Genomic DNA, 18864 nt, shown 5'->3' on the forward strand with positions numbered 1-18864 from the left:
TCAGAAGAGCTGGAGACTGTCAGCAAGGACTGGTGTGGGGAGTTCCGGAGGGCGATAGCGGGTGACTGGAGAGCCTCAAGTCTCAGCGATGAGAAGGGAGATGGAGCTTGTGTCTCTGGACTCCCAATAGATTTAACTAATGACAGGGCAACCCCCAGAGAAATAGCAGGGAGGAGGAGGAGGAGGGGAAATAAATTCCTTGGTGTGGAAGTGCCTGAACATTGAAGCCACAACGCAGGGGACAGACAGTGTTTGGGGCGGAGGGAAGATTTTTCTGCCTTCCCGCTTTGCCAATAAATCAGTGGGTGGCGCGGGGGAGGAAAAAAATCAAAGCAGGTTGCAGGCTCCTTCCCTCCCCCAGCCTCCCGTTGCAATCTCCCGGGGCGCCAGGAGGAGGAGACAGAGGGAAGGCGCTGGGGAAGCGGAGCGGCTGCCGCGGCTCCGGTCGAGATGAAGGGAAGTGGCGAGGCTCGAAGGCAGAGGCAGCGGGGCTGAGCGGGGAGCTGCGGGATTGTCCTAGCGCCTCTGCCGCTCCGCCAGACCCCGTGGCCCGCGCCCCGCCGGGGCTGACTTCGGCGCACACCGGCTCCATGGCTGCTGCCGCCCGGGCTCCGCTGCGGCTGTCCTGGGCAGCGCTTTTGCTCCTCGCTGCTGCGCTGCTGCACTCCGGCTCCCCCGCGGCCCCAGGTACGGTCTCCCTCCCCGGCTCCCGGCGCGGTGCGGTTGATCGGGGGCAGGGAGTATGCCGCTGCCTTGCGCGTCTCCCCCCCGGCAGCCTTGTGGGCAGGCAGGGCGAAGAGGAGGCGCTGGGCTGCACGGAGCACAGGTGCATTACTGAAGTGGATTGCACCGGTGAAATGAACACAGCCGGGGCCCCAGCCACTACCCCGGGGTGAGGGAGATCAGGCGCTGTCCCGATCAGTGGGGATGGGGCAGGTCGGAGGGGTGGGAGGCGGAGACCCACGCGGCAAAACCCCTCACTCCCAAAGCAAAATAACTTCATCCAACCCACTTTAAATCGGGGGGGGGGGGGGGGGCAACCCTACAGCTCAGCTGTGCCTTGGAAACCGGGAAAATGTACTCCCCGCTCAGGTCCTTGAGAGGTCAGCTCTTCATCCTCCTCCTCCTCGCCGTGCCAGTGGGAACCCCGCGTACTTTCCGTGATCAACATTTGCCGTGGTGTGTAAACGGCTGATTGCCTCCCCTCCCGACGTTCTCACCCTCCGAAGCCCGTGTGTGTTTTAGGGGTGGCTTCGGTTTGCGGGAGGGGAAGTCGTGGCAGCAGTATGTGTCCGTGCTAGTTGTTTCCAGCTAAGTGGAGGCAGTTTTGCAGGCAGTCTCGCCCGGGGGCACATATTTGACAACGATATTTAGTGTGTTGATTGTGCCCTGGGTATAATTAAAATGACAAGGTATTAGAAAAAAGTCAGAAAGCCCTACTTACTTGGGGATTTATTTTTTCCGGGATCTCCCTGTTAACTGCAAGATCAAGTAGTTGGTTGTGGTTTTTTAAAACAATGCATCTTGGAAGTGAGCAAAGAATGTCACAAGTTAACTTTTACAAAGGCCTTAAATCATGTGTGCGACATTATAAATGTGGCAAGGATATGAACCTTTCTAATGTATTTCAGTCTCCTACTGCTCAGAAGCAACTTTGATCTGTTTGTTTGTTTGTTTGTTTTTTGATTCTGTGAAAGGACATTTGTTTCGACTGCAGAAGCACCCTGTCTTTATGACTAAAACACCTGTAGCTCTCTGTTATTTTCTTCCTTCCACTGTCCTCTCCATGTTCCTCTGGAATCACGTTTGTTTGCTGTGGCGGAGTGAGCTCTGTCACATTTCCCAGTGTTACCCACCCCTCTTCCCAGTCGCCTTACACACTATAAATCACTCCAGATCTGTGGAATGTTTTAGCTGGATCGTTCTTTGGAGCCTCAAACCATGGCTTATCTCCACCACATTAACACAGAATTTACAGTTGAAACGATGGCCAGATCAGAGAGGGCCAAACTAGCACAAATATATCTGGGGAAATAAATCAAATTATCTGAAAAATGTTTTATCTCCATGTCCCATAGAAGCTGTCATGGGACTGATGATTTGTTTAATCTGTTCCCTGGAAAACAGTTACTATCTCCAGCAGCAGAACCCCTCATTAGGTTGTGAAGATAACCGTGATGGAGCTGCATTCAGCTGGTGGCAGAGACCGCCAAGGCAATTAAGTGCTCCGGCTGAAAGGACATTCATAATCAAAATTAATACCCTACGTTAGAACTCTTTCCCTCCTATTGCACTTAATATCGATGCCTGGTAGTTTTTATTACTGTAGTTATTGGATGCTAACTTATCCATCATACTCTGCAGTGATTTTAAGAGTACTCTTACCTGTCCCAAAGGGAGTTGACTTTCGGCACAGCCCATTCTTGAACACAGGGCCTCATTTTTCTCTCACTTTCATCAGTGTAAAGAGATGAAAGCTCAGCCGAAGTCAGTGTGGTCTGGCTGAGCTGTGCTTGGGACAGGACTGGAAGACTGGGGTGGGAAAGGTGGCTTGGTGCCATGTTTGCAGCTCCTCGGTCCAGGGAGAGCTGGGGGTGGGTTTAGCCTACTTTACAGCAGTTTCAGAACTGCTCTAAGTTGTGTGCAGCTGCCTGTGGCGCCAATGGACTGTTCTGAGCCTGAGATCACTGGAGCAAAGCAATGCTTGTGCTATGCTCCAGTTCCTCGGCCCCACAGGGACCTTTTCCCCAGCCCCTATCTCCGCTCCATGCCACCCAGAGATTCTCCCTATTCCGGGGAAATCCTCAGTAGGCCAGCCGTTCTTTGGCACCTCCAGAACAGGGCCCAGGAGTCTGACCCTGTAGTGTAATCATGCTCTAATTTGGGGGTAAGTAAAAATCAGGCACCTGCAGCCTGCTCCTGCAGTCTCTACTCAGACAGGAGTATTTGCCCGAATAGGGACGGCATGGTTGGGCCTCTGTTTGGTAAATCCGAATTATTTTCATTCGGTTGTGGTCCTCTTTCACAAATATTGTACAGAATGAAAGTGCTGTGATTCTCTGAACACTGCATGGGAAACCATCGTGCTTTTCTTTTTCTTAAATGTCAGGATCCACTTACGACTTGCACTTCAGCTTGTCCCCATTGCCCTGGATTGGTCATTACTTTGTTCCCCTTTTGCACCTGTGTCTGCCAATGGACTTTGTTTCTAATTAGACAGGTCATGGCCAGTGCACAGACCATGACCTCATTTAATATTTGTTTCATATGTGACTTCTCATAATGGCACATCTGACACTTAAATCTACTTCCTAGATCTCAATAGCACATTAGGTGTGTTAGTTATTAATTTCTCCCCTATGAACAGCTTAGATATTTGTTATGACTTCATATCAGGAAGCTCACTCACTCCTGCACTCCTCTCACCAGCACTGCATGAGGGAATGAACTGCTGTTCTTTTTCTCTGATAGCCTTTAGAGGGCACTAACAGCAATACAGCAGCATGACACATCTTGTAAACTTTCGCATTGTACAGTGGTAGCTACTGTGCTTTCCCTCCCCATGAAGGAACCTACAGAGTTTTTACAATAGTGGAAAGCAGTAGTAATGATGAGTAGCTGCTAGATGGGAGATTTAGGGCTTCCCAATGTAGTCTGAGGTTAGCTTTATTAATTTTGGACTATGATTGCTTTCTTTATTCACAAGGGAGCTCTTTTTTTTTTTTAAGCTTCTCTGTCCTAAATAAGCAGTAATTTTTGGAGAGAAGTATTAACTCTGGAGGTGCGAGGAATTCAAACACTGAATATACCAACACAATTTTGAAGATGGGTTCATTTATTTTTCTCTGCTTATTAGAGCCACAAGTTTGATGCTTGCCCCTATGTTCATAATCCAAATTTTGGCTATATCCTAGACACTTCTGCAGTTACTGAATAACATTTTGACTTCACTTGCACAGGTTAAGAGATGATGGACTGGTCCTCCACTGGAAGTGAGATGTAGATGTTAAGCCCCTACCTTATGAAGAATCCAGTTTAATTCTCTTATATTAAATTAATTTTGAAAACTGTAGTAATCATGTGTTTGCTGCACAGTAGTTAAATATTCAGTGACACTGGCTCGAAACCCATTTCTCTATCCAGTGCTGACAACCCCAAGTGTCCAAAAATCATGACTCAGGTCCCCAAAATTATGATTGGCTTAGAAATAATAAAATTTTTAAAATAACAAATGTTGGTTTACCTTTTGATTTTGATTTATCTTCTGATTTTTGAGCCTTAGTGTTCATGTTTTCAAGCTGTTCTCTGCAACCAGGTAGTCCCTAGATTTACTTTTTTAAAATAATTGAAATCTGGGATTTTCCTGCAATCACTTGACTCCAGGAACTGGGGCTTTAAGAAAAACCATGAAATATAGAGAGATTTGCAATAGAATCACAGGATTGGAAACCCTGTAGATCAGACTAATCCCTCCTACAATATGTTATATTTTGTATTTCACTTCTCATTTCTCTGACCCCAATTCAGCAAGTTACTTAAGCGTGTGAGTGGTCCCATTGAAGTCAATGAGACTACTCAGTTTCTTAAAGTTAGCCATATGATCAAGTACCTTGCTGAACTGGGATCTTTATTGCTAGAAAATCTGCAGGAAGTCACAATCTCTGATTTTAGGAGAGCAGTCACTAATGCTGGAGAGCACTCACTAATGCTGTTCATTATACACTTGAAGCCATGAAACTCTGTTTGGGACATCATAACTTGATTGCTGTGGGAATAATAATAATGTCAGCTATAGGGGATTATGACATCAAGTGAAGATTAAGTAGCAGAAGCAGATAAACTCTTCACAAATAAAAATTGTGGCCAATATTTTCAAATTTAGGGGCTTAAATTAGGCCCCAAAATTCATATTTATGCACCTAAGTAAAAGTGGCCTGATTTTCAGTAGCCAAATGAATCAAGGTAAGCTACATGTTCTCGCCAACCTCGGAAATTAGGCCACTGCTATTTATGTGGCTCAACATGGATTTAGATGCCTAAATTTGAAAATGTTGGCCTATATTTTAATGAAAATGGCCCGGATCCTAAATATCTTTGAGGAGTTAGATCAGTATCCCCAAGTAATAGTGAATTTCCCCAAACAAAAATATATGGCACATAAGAATTATTATATAAATAGATTGCTTTTCTTTAAAAAAATGTCATTTAATTATTACAGAGCCAAGAATTAAACTTTAACCATGTAAGGAAATCAGTCTAACCTTCTCCCGACACTGAGCAGTGGGGAAAAAGAGCCCTGAGGAAATTCCATCTAAAACCAAGTATACGTTAGAATGTAGTTTGGAGAAGTCTATATTTTAAATCACTCCTTTTCAGCTTGAAACTTGATCATCAAAGCCCAGCTCTTCATAAAACAAGGTTTATTACCCTTTGAGGATTGTGGAGCTTGTTCATATTTTGTCATTCCATACAGCTGTTTTACTATTACTCAATCTTCACGTCTTTTGATCATCCCAAAATAATCCTTGCTCCTAAAGTCCTACAGCCCTTTTTGGGTCTTGTGTTCTTCTGGAATTAAATAGGCTGTTTTTCAAAGGTTTCTTGGAGGGGTCAGTGGTTCTTATCCTTGCAACAGCTGATAGATATGTTAAGAGGCCAACCCTGCAAATACTAATTGAGTGTAATGTTCCTGAGAGGAGTCCTGTTGACTTCAGTGAGAGTACTCATGGTAGTAGGCACTACACTAGGTTGTAAGTTTTTGCAGGCTCAGGGCCATAGATTTTAAACACAAATAATTCTATTAATTGACACCCAGAAAACCAAAGCAAAGTAGGAGTTTATAGTGTACATATAAATAAGATTGAGACAGAGTGATAAGGTGGGTGAGATTTTTTTTATTGGACCAATTTCTGTTGGTGAACGAGACAAACTTTAGTGCTTACACAGAGCTCTTCTTCAGGTATGGGAAAGGTACAGATAAATAAGAGAAGCATATGCCTTCTCCCAAATGTTAATAATTTACCTAATGCCAGGGTTTAAAGCATGAAACCAACATAGAAATACAGTGATCATGAAGCATATTATATTGGTATGCATGAGATAACCCTTTCCTTTGTTACTGGAAGTTCTCTACTTGGGGCACAGAGAGCCTGATTTGTCATTGCCATATCGCCACTTTCGTGGGTATTAATTGACTCCCTACTTCTTTGTTGTGTTGACAAAGGCCTGAATTGGCATATAAACTAAAATAATACCTTAAATATCTAGATGTAGTTCCTACTCCTTGCCCCTGGAAAGGGTTCAGGCACATCAGTGAGGCCGCGGAGAGGGACTTGTAGTCTCAGATACCATTGCAGTATCTGTTGTGTGTGGAAATAGAGAACCTCATTTGCCATGGCTGTTGATGTGGTACACTCATGAGCAATAAAATCACCCTTCCCTGGCCCTCAAGATAGTGTTAGTTACACTGAAACAAAATACCATCCCATTTCCCCCTTTCAACAGGTCAGTGATATGTGCAGAGGATCCCTGCCCCAACTCTTTTTTTCTGAAATGACCCCCAGCTGACCAGTTTAAACCAGCCAGGTTCTGACACTCATACTAATTAGTATCTTGCTCCACAAACAGCCCTATTAAAAACTGGCTCTGCCTGAGCAGGTGCACTGTACTCTAAGCCAGTGGTTCTCAAACTGTTTAAAAATACCATAATACTGTTTAAAAATACTATAGTAGAGGTTCAAACTAAATATATACCCCAATTCAAAAAACAATCACAACAAAAAAGAGCCACCATGGCTAAATGGCAAAGTAAAAGAGGCAGTTAGAGGCAAAAATTGGAAGTCAATTCCTAATCAGGAAAATAGAAAGGAGCATAAACTCTGGCAAGTCAAGGGTAAAAGTATAATTAGACATACCAAGAACATTTAGGGCCGCCGCTTGTTCAGGGAAAGCCCCTGGGGGGCCGGGCCGGTTTGTTTACCTGTTGCCTCTGCAGGTTCAGCCGATTGTGGCTCCCACTGGCCGTGGTTTGCCGCTCCAGGCCAACAGGGGCTGCAGGAAGGGTGGCCAGCACATCCCTTGGCCCGCGCCGCTTCCCGCAGCCCCCATTGGCCTGGAGCAGCGAACCGCGGCCAGTGGGAGCCGTAATCGGCTGAGCCTGCTGACGCAGCAGGTAAACAAACCATCCTGGCCCACCAGAGGCTTTCCCTAAACAAGCAGCGGCCCTAGTTTGAGAACCACTGCGTTTAAGCCCTAGTCTACACTGGGGGTGGAGGGGGATCGATCTAAATTATGCAACTTCAGCTACATGAATAACGTAGCTGAAGTCGACGTACTTAGACTGCGATGAGTCGACTGCTGCTGCTCCCCTGTTGTCTCTGCCTGCGCCTCTCATGACGGTGGAGTACAGGAGTCGACAGGAGAGCACTCGGGGGTCAATTTATCACGTCGAGACTGGATGCGATAAATCGATCCCCGTTGGATCAATTGCTGCCTGTCGATCCGGCGGGTAGTGTAGACATACCCTTACATAGCGAAAAAGAGCAGAGGGAAACAATCCCATAACTGGGATCCTCCTTCCGTATGATCTAATGATATCCTCTCACATAGAGGATATCTTTCTGAGGGGGGAACCCTCGTTAATAGGCAGAGAAAGGGAATAGTAATGGTGGATTTGATTTTTAGAAATGGAGATTGCTGGGTTTGTGATGACCGGGAGAACCACATGGTGAACTGCCTGCCGGGTGTGACGGGTGTGGATCTCACAAGACATCCAGATAGATTTATGTGCAGTGCTGGGGAGGAGCTGGTGGTAGTGGTATATGAAGGTACCAATGACATAGGGAAAGGTAGGAAAGAGGTCCTGGAGGCTAAGTTTAGGCTGTTAGGTAAGCGATTAAAGTCCAGGACCTCCATGATGGCATTCTCTGAAATGCTTCCAGTTCCATGCGCAGGGCCAGTCAGAGAGGCAGAACGGCAGGGTCCCAATGCGTGGATGAGACAGTGGTGTAGGGAGAAGGGTTTTAGATTTATTAGGAACTGGGGAACTTTTGGGGAAAGGGGGAGCCTGTACAGGAAGGATGGGTTCCACCTAAACCAAAACAGAACCAGACTGCTGGCATGTAAAATTAAAAAGATTGTAGAGGATTCTTTAAACTAAGGGCTGTGGGAAAGGAGACAGGTGTGGAGGAACACATGGTTCAGTTCAGGTGGAGATATCCCTTAGGGATGAATTTATTAAAGAAGGAACTCTACATCCTAGTAAGGAGGGTAAGAAAGAAGTTGGTAAAGTACAGGTAGGAGGACCTAGGGAAGAACGGTCAAATGTAAGAGAGTCCCATTTAAATATTACCTGTAAAGGCAAGCAAATGAATATGGACAAAATTGTATACAAGTGCTAGAAGTCTAAAGATCAACATGGGCGAACTAGAGTGCTGGCATTATGAGGCTATTGCTATAATAGGCATTGCAGAAGCTTGGTGGAATGATGATAATCAATGGGCCACAGTAATACCAGGGTACAAAATATATAGGAATGACAGGAGTAGGTTGTGCTGGGGCAGGGGGGTGGAATTATAAAGGGATCTCACAAAACTGGGTCACTGGGCAAGCAAATGCCAGATGAAATTCAATGTTGATAAGTGCAAAGTAATGCACATTAGAAAACATAATCCCAGCTATACATACAGAATGATGGCGACTAGATTAGCTGTTACCACTCAAGAAAGAGATCTTGGAGTCATTGTGAATATTTCCCTGAAAACATTTGCTCAATGTGCAGCAGCAGTCAAAAAAGTTAACTATGTTAGGAACCATTAGGAAAGGGATAGATAGTAAAACAAAAATATCATAATGTCACAATATAAATCCCTGGTACGCCCATATCTTGAATATTGCATGCAGTTTTGGTCACCCATCTCAAAAATACATATTAGAATTTGAAAAGGTACTGGGAAGGGCAACAAAAACGATTGTAGGTATGGAATAGCTTCCACACCCGGAGAGATTAAAAAGATTGGGACTGTTCAGTTTAGAAAATAGATGACTAAGGAGGGATGTGATAGAAGTCTATCCAATCAGGAATTGTGTGGAGAAAGTGAACAGGGAGTATTATTTACCCCTTCTGTGATGCTACACCCCATATTCTTCATAGAAATATTGTTATGATATGAATATGGCATAACTAAGATGTTTCATGGAAGATGGGTCATGTAAGGTATCATTGGAAAGGTTATGTTTTACTGAATATGATTATTCTATTTGTATACATGTATCATTTCTGTATCTGAAGTTAGGAATATTGACTATATAACAATTACAACTGTGATCACAACTGAGAAACGCCCATCAGACAGTATGCAATCAGCCTGGATGTGCCATTAGGAAAGACAATGGGTCTTTGAAGATGCTGATCTCTCATCTTCCTGGAGTTCCTTCCTGTGGACCTTTCAAATAAACCTTGTCTCATGGTTGCTTTAACATTGCAAGGTCATGTGATAATGTCGCCTGCTATGGAGTACCACCTTGGACACTGCCAGTATTTTTCCACTGGAAACAAAGGATTCGCAGCTTAGGTAAATCCTATTTAAGGCTGGGAAGTGAGTCAATCAGGGCTCTTCTCCATTGCCTCCCCGCTCAAGAAGGAAGACTGGTGAAAACACCTGAAGAAACAAACAAACAAACTAAGCTGGGGAAAGGCAGGGGCTGTGTCCAGGTTAAGACAAGGGTCTAGCCTGTGAAGAGAAATAAATGGAACTCTGAGCTGCAGAAACTCTGCAACCTGCCTATCCAAAATTTAGGGTGAGAAATTACTATTTGTAACCTGTTTCTTTAGTGTATTAAGCTTTGTTTGCGTGTTTTGTTTTATTTGCTCAGAAATCTGCTTTGTTCTATTTGCTATCCCTTATAATCACTTAAAATTTACTTTTTGTAGTTAATAAACTTATTTTTTGTTTCAAAACCCAGTTTCTTCAATTTGTATGGGGGGGGGGGAAGGGAGGCAAAAAGCTATGCATATCTCCCTCCACATTGAGGGAGGGGGCGATTTTTATGACTTTGGGCTGTACAGATCTCTGTATACAGCGCAAGACCATATTATTTTGGGTTTACACCCCAAAGGAGGTGTGCATATGAGTGCTGGGTAAATTCCCGAGTTGAATCCTCCCACACAGAGCTGATTTCAGTCTGTGTCTGCAGCTGGGTGTGGCCTTACCTGTGGGTGTGCTAGAGAAGGCTTGAGGGCCTGGCACAGCAGGACAGGGTGAGGAAGCCCAGGCTGGTGGAACGGGCGGGCTCAGTGGGACCCCAGTATATCAGACACACCAGACGGGGGGTGTCCAACCTGTCACACCTTCACTAACAGAAGAACTAGGGGTCACCCAATGACCCCAGCCTGTGGAACTTGTTTCCAAGGGATGTTGTGAATGTCCGGACTATTAACTGGGTTCAAAAAAGAATTGTATGTGTTCATGGAGGGTAGGTCCATCAATGACTATTGGCCAAGATGGTCAGTGACACAGCCCCATGCCCCAGGTGTCCTACACCTCCAACTGGCAGAAGCTGGGCGTGAATGACAGGGGATGGATCACTCGAAATTGCCCTGTTCTGTTCATTGCCCTGGCAACTGTTAGAAGACTAGACACTGGGCTAGATGGACCACTGGTCTCACCCAGTGTGGTTGTTCTATGTTCCCTTGCATCATATATGGAAGCGATGCCAACTTCAGTTGCATATCTGTGGGTTTTTTACCAGTGAATTCTTTGCAGACAGCACATAAGATTAGGCACTGAGAAGCTGTGGGAACGAAAAGCAGAGAGCTCGCAGGACTAACAGAAGGTACTCAGCCCTTTGCAAGATCAGGGCCATTGTGTCTTTCATGATCAGCGTTAAACTCTTTTTGCTGTGACCCTTCTCATTGAGTTTTTGATCTGCTTCTTCTCACAGTTTCATCATCTGTTTGACATCTCTTCTCTCTAAAGTTACTGCATGAATAAAGCAAGTTCTAATGTCTGTGACAGAAATAACCCCATGTCGGCTTCATTTGACTGAGACTTTAACAGAGTTTTAAATGTGCTTTGTTTTTATTTAATGTACATATTTGACTAGTATCAAGGGCCCACTTGTGGTTAAGGCACTGGACTAGGACTCAGAAGATCTGCTTCAGTCTCTGGCTTTGTTACAAACTTCTGGAGTGACATTGGACAAACTATCTAATCAATCTTTGTGTTTCAGCTCCCCCATTTTTAAAATGGAATGAGTAACATTTCCCTCCCCACTGGGGTGCGGTGAGGATTAATTCAGTGATGTATGTGAGGCAGTAAGGTAGTACAATGACAAGCACCCTAGAAAAGCCTACAACGAATTTATTGAGCTACTTACTGTGGGTTTGACCCAAAGTCCATGGGACTCTTTCCATTTGGCTTCTATCGGTTTTGGATGAGGCCCTGCTTTTGAGGAGGTCAACCGTAATAGTGTTTTAAGAACGCCTTTCTCAGTGGCAAAATGAATGTGAGGAATGTTCAAAGATTCCCACCAGAAATATGCAATTACTGTATGTTGATTTAAAACTTGGTGCATTAAACTTTTAAATAGCTTGCATATTGTAACCATAAACAGTAAGCTACTGTCTAATTGTCTAATTCCACTTTATATTTGGCATTTTAACATCCTGATCATTTATCCTGTTATATGAACTTCCTCCACCTTGTTTTCATAAAATGCCCCTAAAAGGCAATTCAGCAAAATAGAGTGGGGAAAAAAAATCTCAGTTCCCTTTATGGAATTGGATGTTGCACTTATATTAGTTCCAAACTAGTCAGTGATAGAATTGGGCTTTAAAGGGATGCTACCAAGTCATTTAGGGTCACAATGTAGATATTTGGCTAGATCAGTGGTTCTCAGCCTATTTACTATTTTGGGTTGCATATCGCAGTTGCCAATTTTCATGTGGTAAATAAGCACCCTGACTTTCACAATAAGCCAAAAATCAAGCTAATCCCATTTCAAAACAAGGCCAAAACAAGCCAATCCCTAAGAATCCCAACACTCTGTGTGACTAGATCCCCCTGGCATGGAGTCTGGGACTGTGGTGGGCCAGCTGTACACCCCTGACTCTCTCCACTACTTGCCCCTGCTTGCTGGGAGCTGATAAAAAAAAAAAAAAGAGAGAAGCAACAAGCTACAACATGCAAGAAGCTACAAGCCAAACAAGCAACAAGCTACAAAGCAAAAACTTGCCAACAAGCAACTCACAAGCCAATTAAGTCAAAACCAAGCCCAATTTCTGCGGGTTTTTTTCGTGGGTTTGGCATGTCTGCTGCATATGCAGCTCTCTTTGTGTTATGTGGGCCGCATCCACACAATATATGTACTACCTGTATGGCTTTCACGTGTTGCATGGGCTGCAGCTGTTTGCTGTTGGGGCCACAAGTTGAGAACCCCTGGGCTAGATCCACAAAGGGCACTTAGGTGCTGAGATCCACAAAGGTGCTGCATTGCAACACCTAACGTTAGGCGTCCTGCTGCTTGCCAGAATCGACAGCCCCGAGTTAGGTGCCCATCCTCCCTGTACAGTGCTTGGGGAGAGTTAGTGGCCTAAGAATGGAGATCCACACAAGCCAGGGTGCTGGAGCAGGGAGCGGCCTAAGCTAGCCAGTAGGAAACATTGGGCAGAATGGTGTGGCCTGAGCCCCAGCACTCAGAGGGAGTTAAATGCCTCCCTCCACTTTGGATTCACAGCCATGAAACCTCTCCTAAAGGTAAGCGCCTAAGCCAGGTCAGCCCTTTCTCCAGAAAAATAGAGATGATCATGCCCCCTCCCCTTATGCCCTCTAGCCCAGCGGTTAGAGCCCTCTCTGAGGACAGAGGTTTAAATCCCCACTCTGCCTGACATGGAGTAAGGACTTCAAGCCAGGTCTCCTAGCTCCCATATGAATGCCCTAACCACTGGGTTGTAGGATATGCTGGAGTATTAGAGCAGGGACTGGAAACTGGATCTCCCTTACACCAGGGTAGGGTTGCCGAATGCCCCGTCGAAAAGGGATCCTGGCAGCTCCGGTCAGCACCGACCGGGCCATTAAAAGTCCGGGTGGTGGCGCAGCGGGGCTAAGGCAGGCTCCCTGCCTGCCGTGGCTACACGTGGTTCCTGGAAGCAGCAGCATGTCCCCCCTCTGGCTCCTACAAGTAGGGGCAGCCAGGGGGTTCTTCATGCTTCCCCACCCCAAGCGCTGCTTTGCAGGTCCCATTGGCTGGGAACTGCGGCCAATAGGAGCTGCGGGGGCGGTGCGCGGAGCTGCGGGGGCGGCGCGCAGAGCTGCCTTGGTCGTATCTCCATGTAAGAGCAGGAGAGGGGACATGCTGCTGCTTCCCGGAGCTGCCTGAGGTAAGCACTGCCTGGAGCCTGCACCCCTGACCCCCTCCCATGCCTCAACCCCCTCCCCCAGCCCTGATCCCCCTCCCACCCTCTGAACCCCTCGATCCTAGCCCGGAGTACCCTCCTGCACCCCAAGCTTCTCAATATAAAAATCCTACATATGCTAGAGCCTGCACCCCCCACTGGAGCCCGCAACCCCCCCAACCCCAACCCCCTGCGTCAGCCCTGGTCCCCCTCCCGTCCTCAAAACCCCCCAGCCCAGAGCACCCTCCTACACCCCAAACCCCTCATTCCTGGCCCTACACCAGAGCCCTCACCCCCAGCCGGAGCCCTCACAATCAGCGCACCCCAGCCAGAACTCCCCATTTCTGGACCCACCCCGGAGCCTGCACCCCCCATCCAGAGCTCTCAGCCACTCTCACATCCAACCCCCTGAGCCAGTGCATTGAAAATGAGCAAGTGAGTGAGGGTGGGGAGAGCGAGCGGGGTGCGGGGGGAATGGAGTGAGTGGAGGGAGGGGCCTTGGGGAAGGGGCGGGGCAGGGTGCGAGGCAAGGGTGTTCGGTTTTGTGTGAGTAGAAAGTTGGCAACCCTACACCAGGGAATTGTCCTAGCCACTGGTCATTGAGGGACACTTCCTCCTCCAGCAGCTGTGTTTTGTGCAGAGCCTGTTCTCATAGGTAGCCTCTGAAAATGCTGGATTGGGATAGATGAGGGAATGCCTAGTTTGTGAATTCTATCATAGAGTCGTAGGACTGAAAGAGACCTTGAGAAGTCCTCTAGTCCAGTCCCCTGCACTGATGGCAGGACTAAGTATTATCTAGACCATTCTTGACAGGTGTTTGTCTAACCTGCTCTTAAAAATCTCCTATGATGGAGATTCTACAACCTCCCTAGGCAATTTATTCCAGTGCTTAACCCCCCCTGACCATTAGGAAGATTTTCTTAATGTCCAACTTAAACCACCTTTGCTGCAATATAAGCCCGTTGCTTCTTGTCCTGTCCTCCAAGGTTAACGAGAACAATTTTTCTCCCTCCTCATTGTAACAAACTTTTATGTACTTGAAAATTGTTATCACATCCCCTCTCAGTCTTCTCTGCTCCAGACTAAACAAACCCAATTTTTATTGGAACTCAGTCAAGAGTTTGGCATCGAGCAACTCGACAGTGTGAGGACTTAGGTGTCTGCGTGCGTGCCCGCTAGCAGAAATTTACGTGTCTTGGGGACTTTGCGGGTGAAAATTTCAGTGCCTAGGGAATTTAAGCATCTACAGGGTTAGGCTGCAGTTGAGTGAGGTTTTGAGGATCTAAGCTTTAGACTTTGGCACTTAAAGTGGCAGTTAGGCATCTAAATCCCCTGGTGTTTTAAAAAAAAGTGAGTTTTACTTAACCTAATAATTTTAACTTCTACTTTTTCTTTTTTTCAAATATACCTAAGTTCACTAAGCTGTTTGTCATAACCCACTGTTTTCTCATATTTGAAACTTTCCAAAACAAAGTTATGTGGTTGAAAGTTCACACAACATAATAAGGCCTTCTCTCTTTGTGACATCATAATACACATTTGTTCCTGTTTGATGCAAAGCTGTCAACTCACTTGCATTGGAGGAGAATAATGGTCTTGCAGTTTATGTACTAAGATGCACCTCAGGAAATGTGAGGTCATATCCTGACTCTTCCTTTGACTACACCTAGGACAAATCACTAAGGTCATGATCTGGTAAACCATGAAATCAGTGGGGACTACTCATGGTAGCAAACTTAAGCATATATGCAGCCTCAACAGATCAAGCCTGCAAACTCCTGTGCCTTAATTTCTGTACCTGTCATATTAGGAATAGTAAATTTTCCCTGCCATGCTGAGGTGTTGTGAGGAAAAATTAATGGTAGTGAGAAGTGATGATAGAGATCATAGTGACATAGATAGATCTGGAGGGTGTCAATATATAAGTAACTCACCCCTCCCACTTTCCATTCACTCCAATCAGGTGTGAATTTCAAAGCCTAATTCGGACCATTTAAGTGTAACATCATTAAGCACAAGTCATTTATGTATACTATTTATTTAACTTATTTATTTTATTATTGATATAAATGATGATGATGATTACTTACTTTCTTATTTATTTATTACATTGCAGTAGCCCAAAGGGGCATCAGCAAGTTTACAGCTCCTTTATGCTGGGTGCTGTACATACATATAAAAAAAAATCACTCCCTCCGCCCCCTTTAGGTAACAATTTAGTGCTTTGCATTTAAAGACCTGAAGACTACACAGCTAAAATAACAGAAAGTTAGGAAATGTAAAATTTATGGTTCAGCCAGCAATATTAATATGGCTGCATTGCACATATGTAGGATTTTTATATTCTGTTTTTTCTGGTTAAATATGTAGGTTAATAGATCACTGCTTATGTTGTAAAATGTTCAGCATAAAATATATAGGATATGCTGTTGTCAGAACCTTAACTTTTGCATTTCCTGACACTGTGATTTCTTTTTAAAAAAACTATGCAACCTTACTGCTGAATTAGCTGAGGCCCTGATTCTGCAAAGACTAAAGCATGTGCTTATCTTGAAGTCAGAGGGACCATTCACAATGCATAAAGTATGTAAGTCTTTGCAGCATTGGGGTCATAGGTTTGTTGGTTTTAGATTTAATCTGATCCATTCAAGTAATTTGAAACGATAGTAATTCATCTCTCCTGCCACTAGATGTCTCAAATAATACATCATCCTATGGCACTGGAACTCCTGTCAAACCAGCTGCTCTCACAGGAGTCGCTACCCAAATATTAAACATCAAAAAAGTGGCGTGGCCCAACAAGTGCTACTCCTAGAGTTCCAAATGCCTTCCTAGATGTAATAGCACCCCGGCACCACAGCGGCTGTTTAAACAGATAAAAGGAGTACACATAACAAAAGTAAAATGATCAGGGATTGTCTAGGTTTACTTAATTCTGCCCCAGGTGAGGGGATGGATTAGATCAGAGGTTTTCAAACTGTGGTCCGCAAACTCCATTCAGGTGGTCCTCAGATAGTTCCCTCTAGGGTGCGGGCCTGAGCGGCTTCACGAGAGAACGATGGGCCACCCACCTAATTAGTGGAACCACACAGGCGTGGCTCCACTAATTAGGTGCCTGGACCCTGGAGAAGACGCACATGTAAAGTGAGGTGGTGGCCTTGGGGGGAATAGGGGGTAAGTGGGAGGGGGCAGTGGGGTGAGAAGAGGGGGTGGGGGGGATTTGGGATGTGCAGGGCTGTGGCGGCCAGAGAAGGAGGCGAGTTTCACCAACTCCAGGGTTGCGGCTGCCGAGGAGAGATGGCCCTCCTTCCCAGCCCCAGCTCGGGGGCTGCCTCGGCGGGGAAGAGAGGGAGAGACCCCCCCCCCCTTCCCAGCCTCAGCTCTGTGGCTGCTGCGGTGGGGGAGAGACCCCCCTCCTTCCTAGCTCCACCTCGGGGACAGCCGCGGCAGGGGAGAGTGGGCACATCCATTGCATTAGAAAGCTAAGACTACTGATATTAAAATATGAGTTGTGTGCTTTTATTTGTAGAACAAAAAAATTTAACTATTATAAAAAAAAATTTATATAGCGCTTTTATCCAAAGTGCTTTACAACAGTTACCTAACAGCACAAACAACATTTGGAAAGATCATTAAGTGGTCCGCCGAGACCCTCGGCAATTTTCAAGTGGTCTGTTGGGAAAAAAAGTTTGCCAACCACTGGATTGGATGATGTCCCTTCCAGCCCTGAATTTCTGTGATTTCTCTGAACCGTGCATTATTTTACTTGTGTTTTGAAACACATTTTATGAGCAGATCTGGGAACCCATAATTGATGGGAATCTAAGACGGACTCTAATATGGACAGAAATGGATTTCAGATCACTTATTTTAAAAAGTTCAGTGAAAAGGGAATGTTTAGTTATTTAAACATTTTCCGGCAGAGCTGGAACACTAAACATACCAGCACTGAACCAGAAAGAGCATAAATGGGGATGATGGTTGTGGTGGGGAAATCCAGTTTTTAACATTCGTTTGTTTCCAGTAATCTAACCATTTGTAGCAGTCTAAACTAGCCATGTGAGTGGATAGGAGCAAAATCTGTGTAGGCGTGTGAGATGAATGGAAGGGGGAATAGCTGCTTCATCCTTTCCATTCCCAACCTTGTGGTGGTAGGTGATCCAGATCGATAGGAGGCAGACCCAGGTTGGGGCCGTGTGAAGAAAGGGAAACTCAGCAAATGAAGCAAATCCAGGACTCAGTAGTAACCTGCTTGGTTTCACCCTCCATGGCATGGATCCATCCATCTGCCTCAAAGGAGGTTCTGGGCATAGCTGTTGAAGGAGACATGCTGCCCAGTCGCCAGAGAGAGCAGAGGGGCAGGACAGGCAGCAGTACAGAAGCAAGAGCCTTTGCATGGATGCCCACTGCCTCTGTTAGGTCTGTATTGATCTTAGAGCTTCCTTCTTTTCAGAGGGTGGAACCCAGGGCTTCTTCCACAGAGTACAGACCTCCAACCCTACTGGAATGATAACTCCAGGGAAACTCCATAAGATGAAACTTTTGGGGGGTGGAAACTAAGCAGTGCTAACCATCTCAGAGGAGAATGGGGCTCTCTGTTTTTATTCTGCAATGTCCATTTACTCTTCAACACATCAAAAACAGCTGAATTATTTTTGTTTAAAGAAAAAGCGTGACAGCTTTAGAAAAGCCATCTCAGTTTTGAGATTTCACAGGACTTCCTGACGTATTGTCAGTTGCTTTGCAATAGGATGAATTGAGATTAACTTGGATCCTGCTTGTCCCCTTCTGTGGAAAATCCTGTGGCAACTGAGCAGACCCTAGAGCTGAGCTTGCAATGGTGCCAAAAGGATCAATGCAACTTTGGGGCTAGCTCTTCTCCCTCCGTGGGGTTTACCCCCCGGTGTATTTATTGAGAGCAATCATATCCCTTCTCAGCCTTCTTTTGATAGGCTAAACAAGACAAGTTCCTTTAGTGTCCTCTTAGAATATTGGCTCTCTACTAACCTGAGCTGGATTTGAGCTGGTGACCTAAAGGTCTGTTTAAATTGTGAACTCCTTGGGTCAGGAACTGTCATTTATTGTGTTTATACAATGGCTAGCACAATGTTGTCCCCAGTCTTAAGTGGGGCCTATAGGAGTTATTGTAATACAAATAATCAGAGAATCGTAGGACTGGAAGGGACCTCATGAGGTCATCTAGTCCAGTCCCCTGCACTCATGGCAGGACTAAGTATTATCTAGACCAGGGCTGGGCAAACTTTTTGGCCCGAGGGCGACAACAGAGTGCGAAACTGTATGGAGGGCCTGGTAGGGAAGGCTGTGCCTCCCCAAACAGCCTGGCCTCCACCCCCTATTCCACCCCCTCTGACTTCCCGCCCCCCTCAGAACTCCCCCCATCCAACGCCCCCCTCTCCTTGTCCCCTGACTGCCCCCTCCCAGGACCCCCGCCCTCTATCTAACCCCCACCC

The 18864-nt window shown here is 45.7% G+C and overlaps 1 protein-coding gene across 1 annotated transcript in view; it reads left to right on the forward strand.

Annotated features, from left to right (window-relative positions):
- Positions 1-311: 311 nt before the first annotated feature.
- FNDC1 (fibronectin type III domain containing 1) overlaps positions 312-18864 on the forward strand; it is a 126621-nt gene continuing 108068 nt past the window's right edge. The window contains exon 1 of the mRNA XM_027821578.3: positions 312-687. Within this exon, the coding sequence (XP_027677379.2) occupies positions 591-687 (97 nt within the window). The 5' untranslated portion in view covers positions 312-590. The remainder of the gene's footprint in view (positions 688-18864) is intronic.

The sequence above is a fragment of the Chelonia mydas genome, chromosome 3, assembly GCF_015237465.2.
Source record: "Chelonia mydas isolate rCheMyd1 chromosome 3, rCheMyd1.pri.v2, whole genome shotgun sequence".
NCBI lineage: Eukaryota > Metazoa > Chordata > Testudines > Cheloniidae > Chelonia > Chelonia mydas.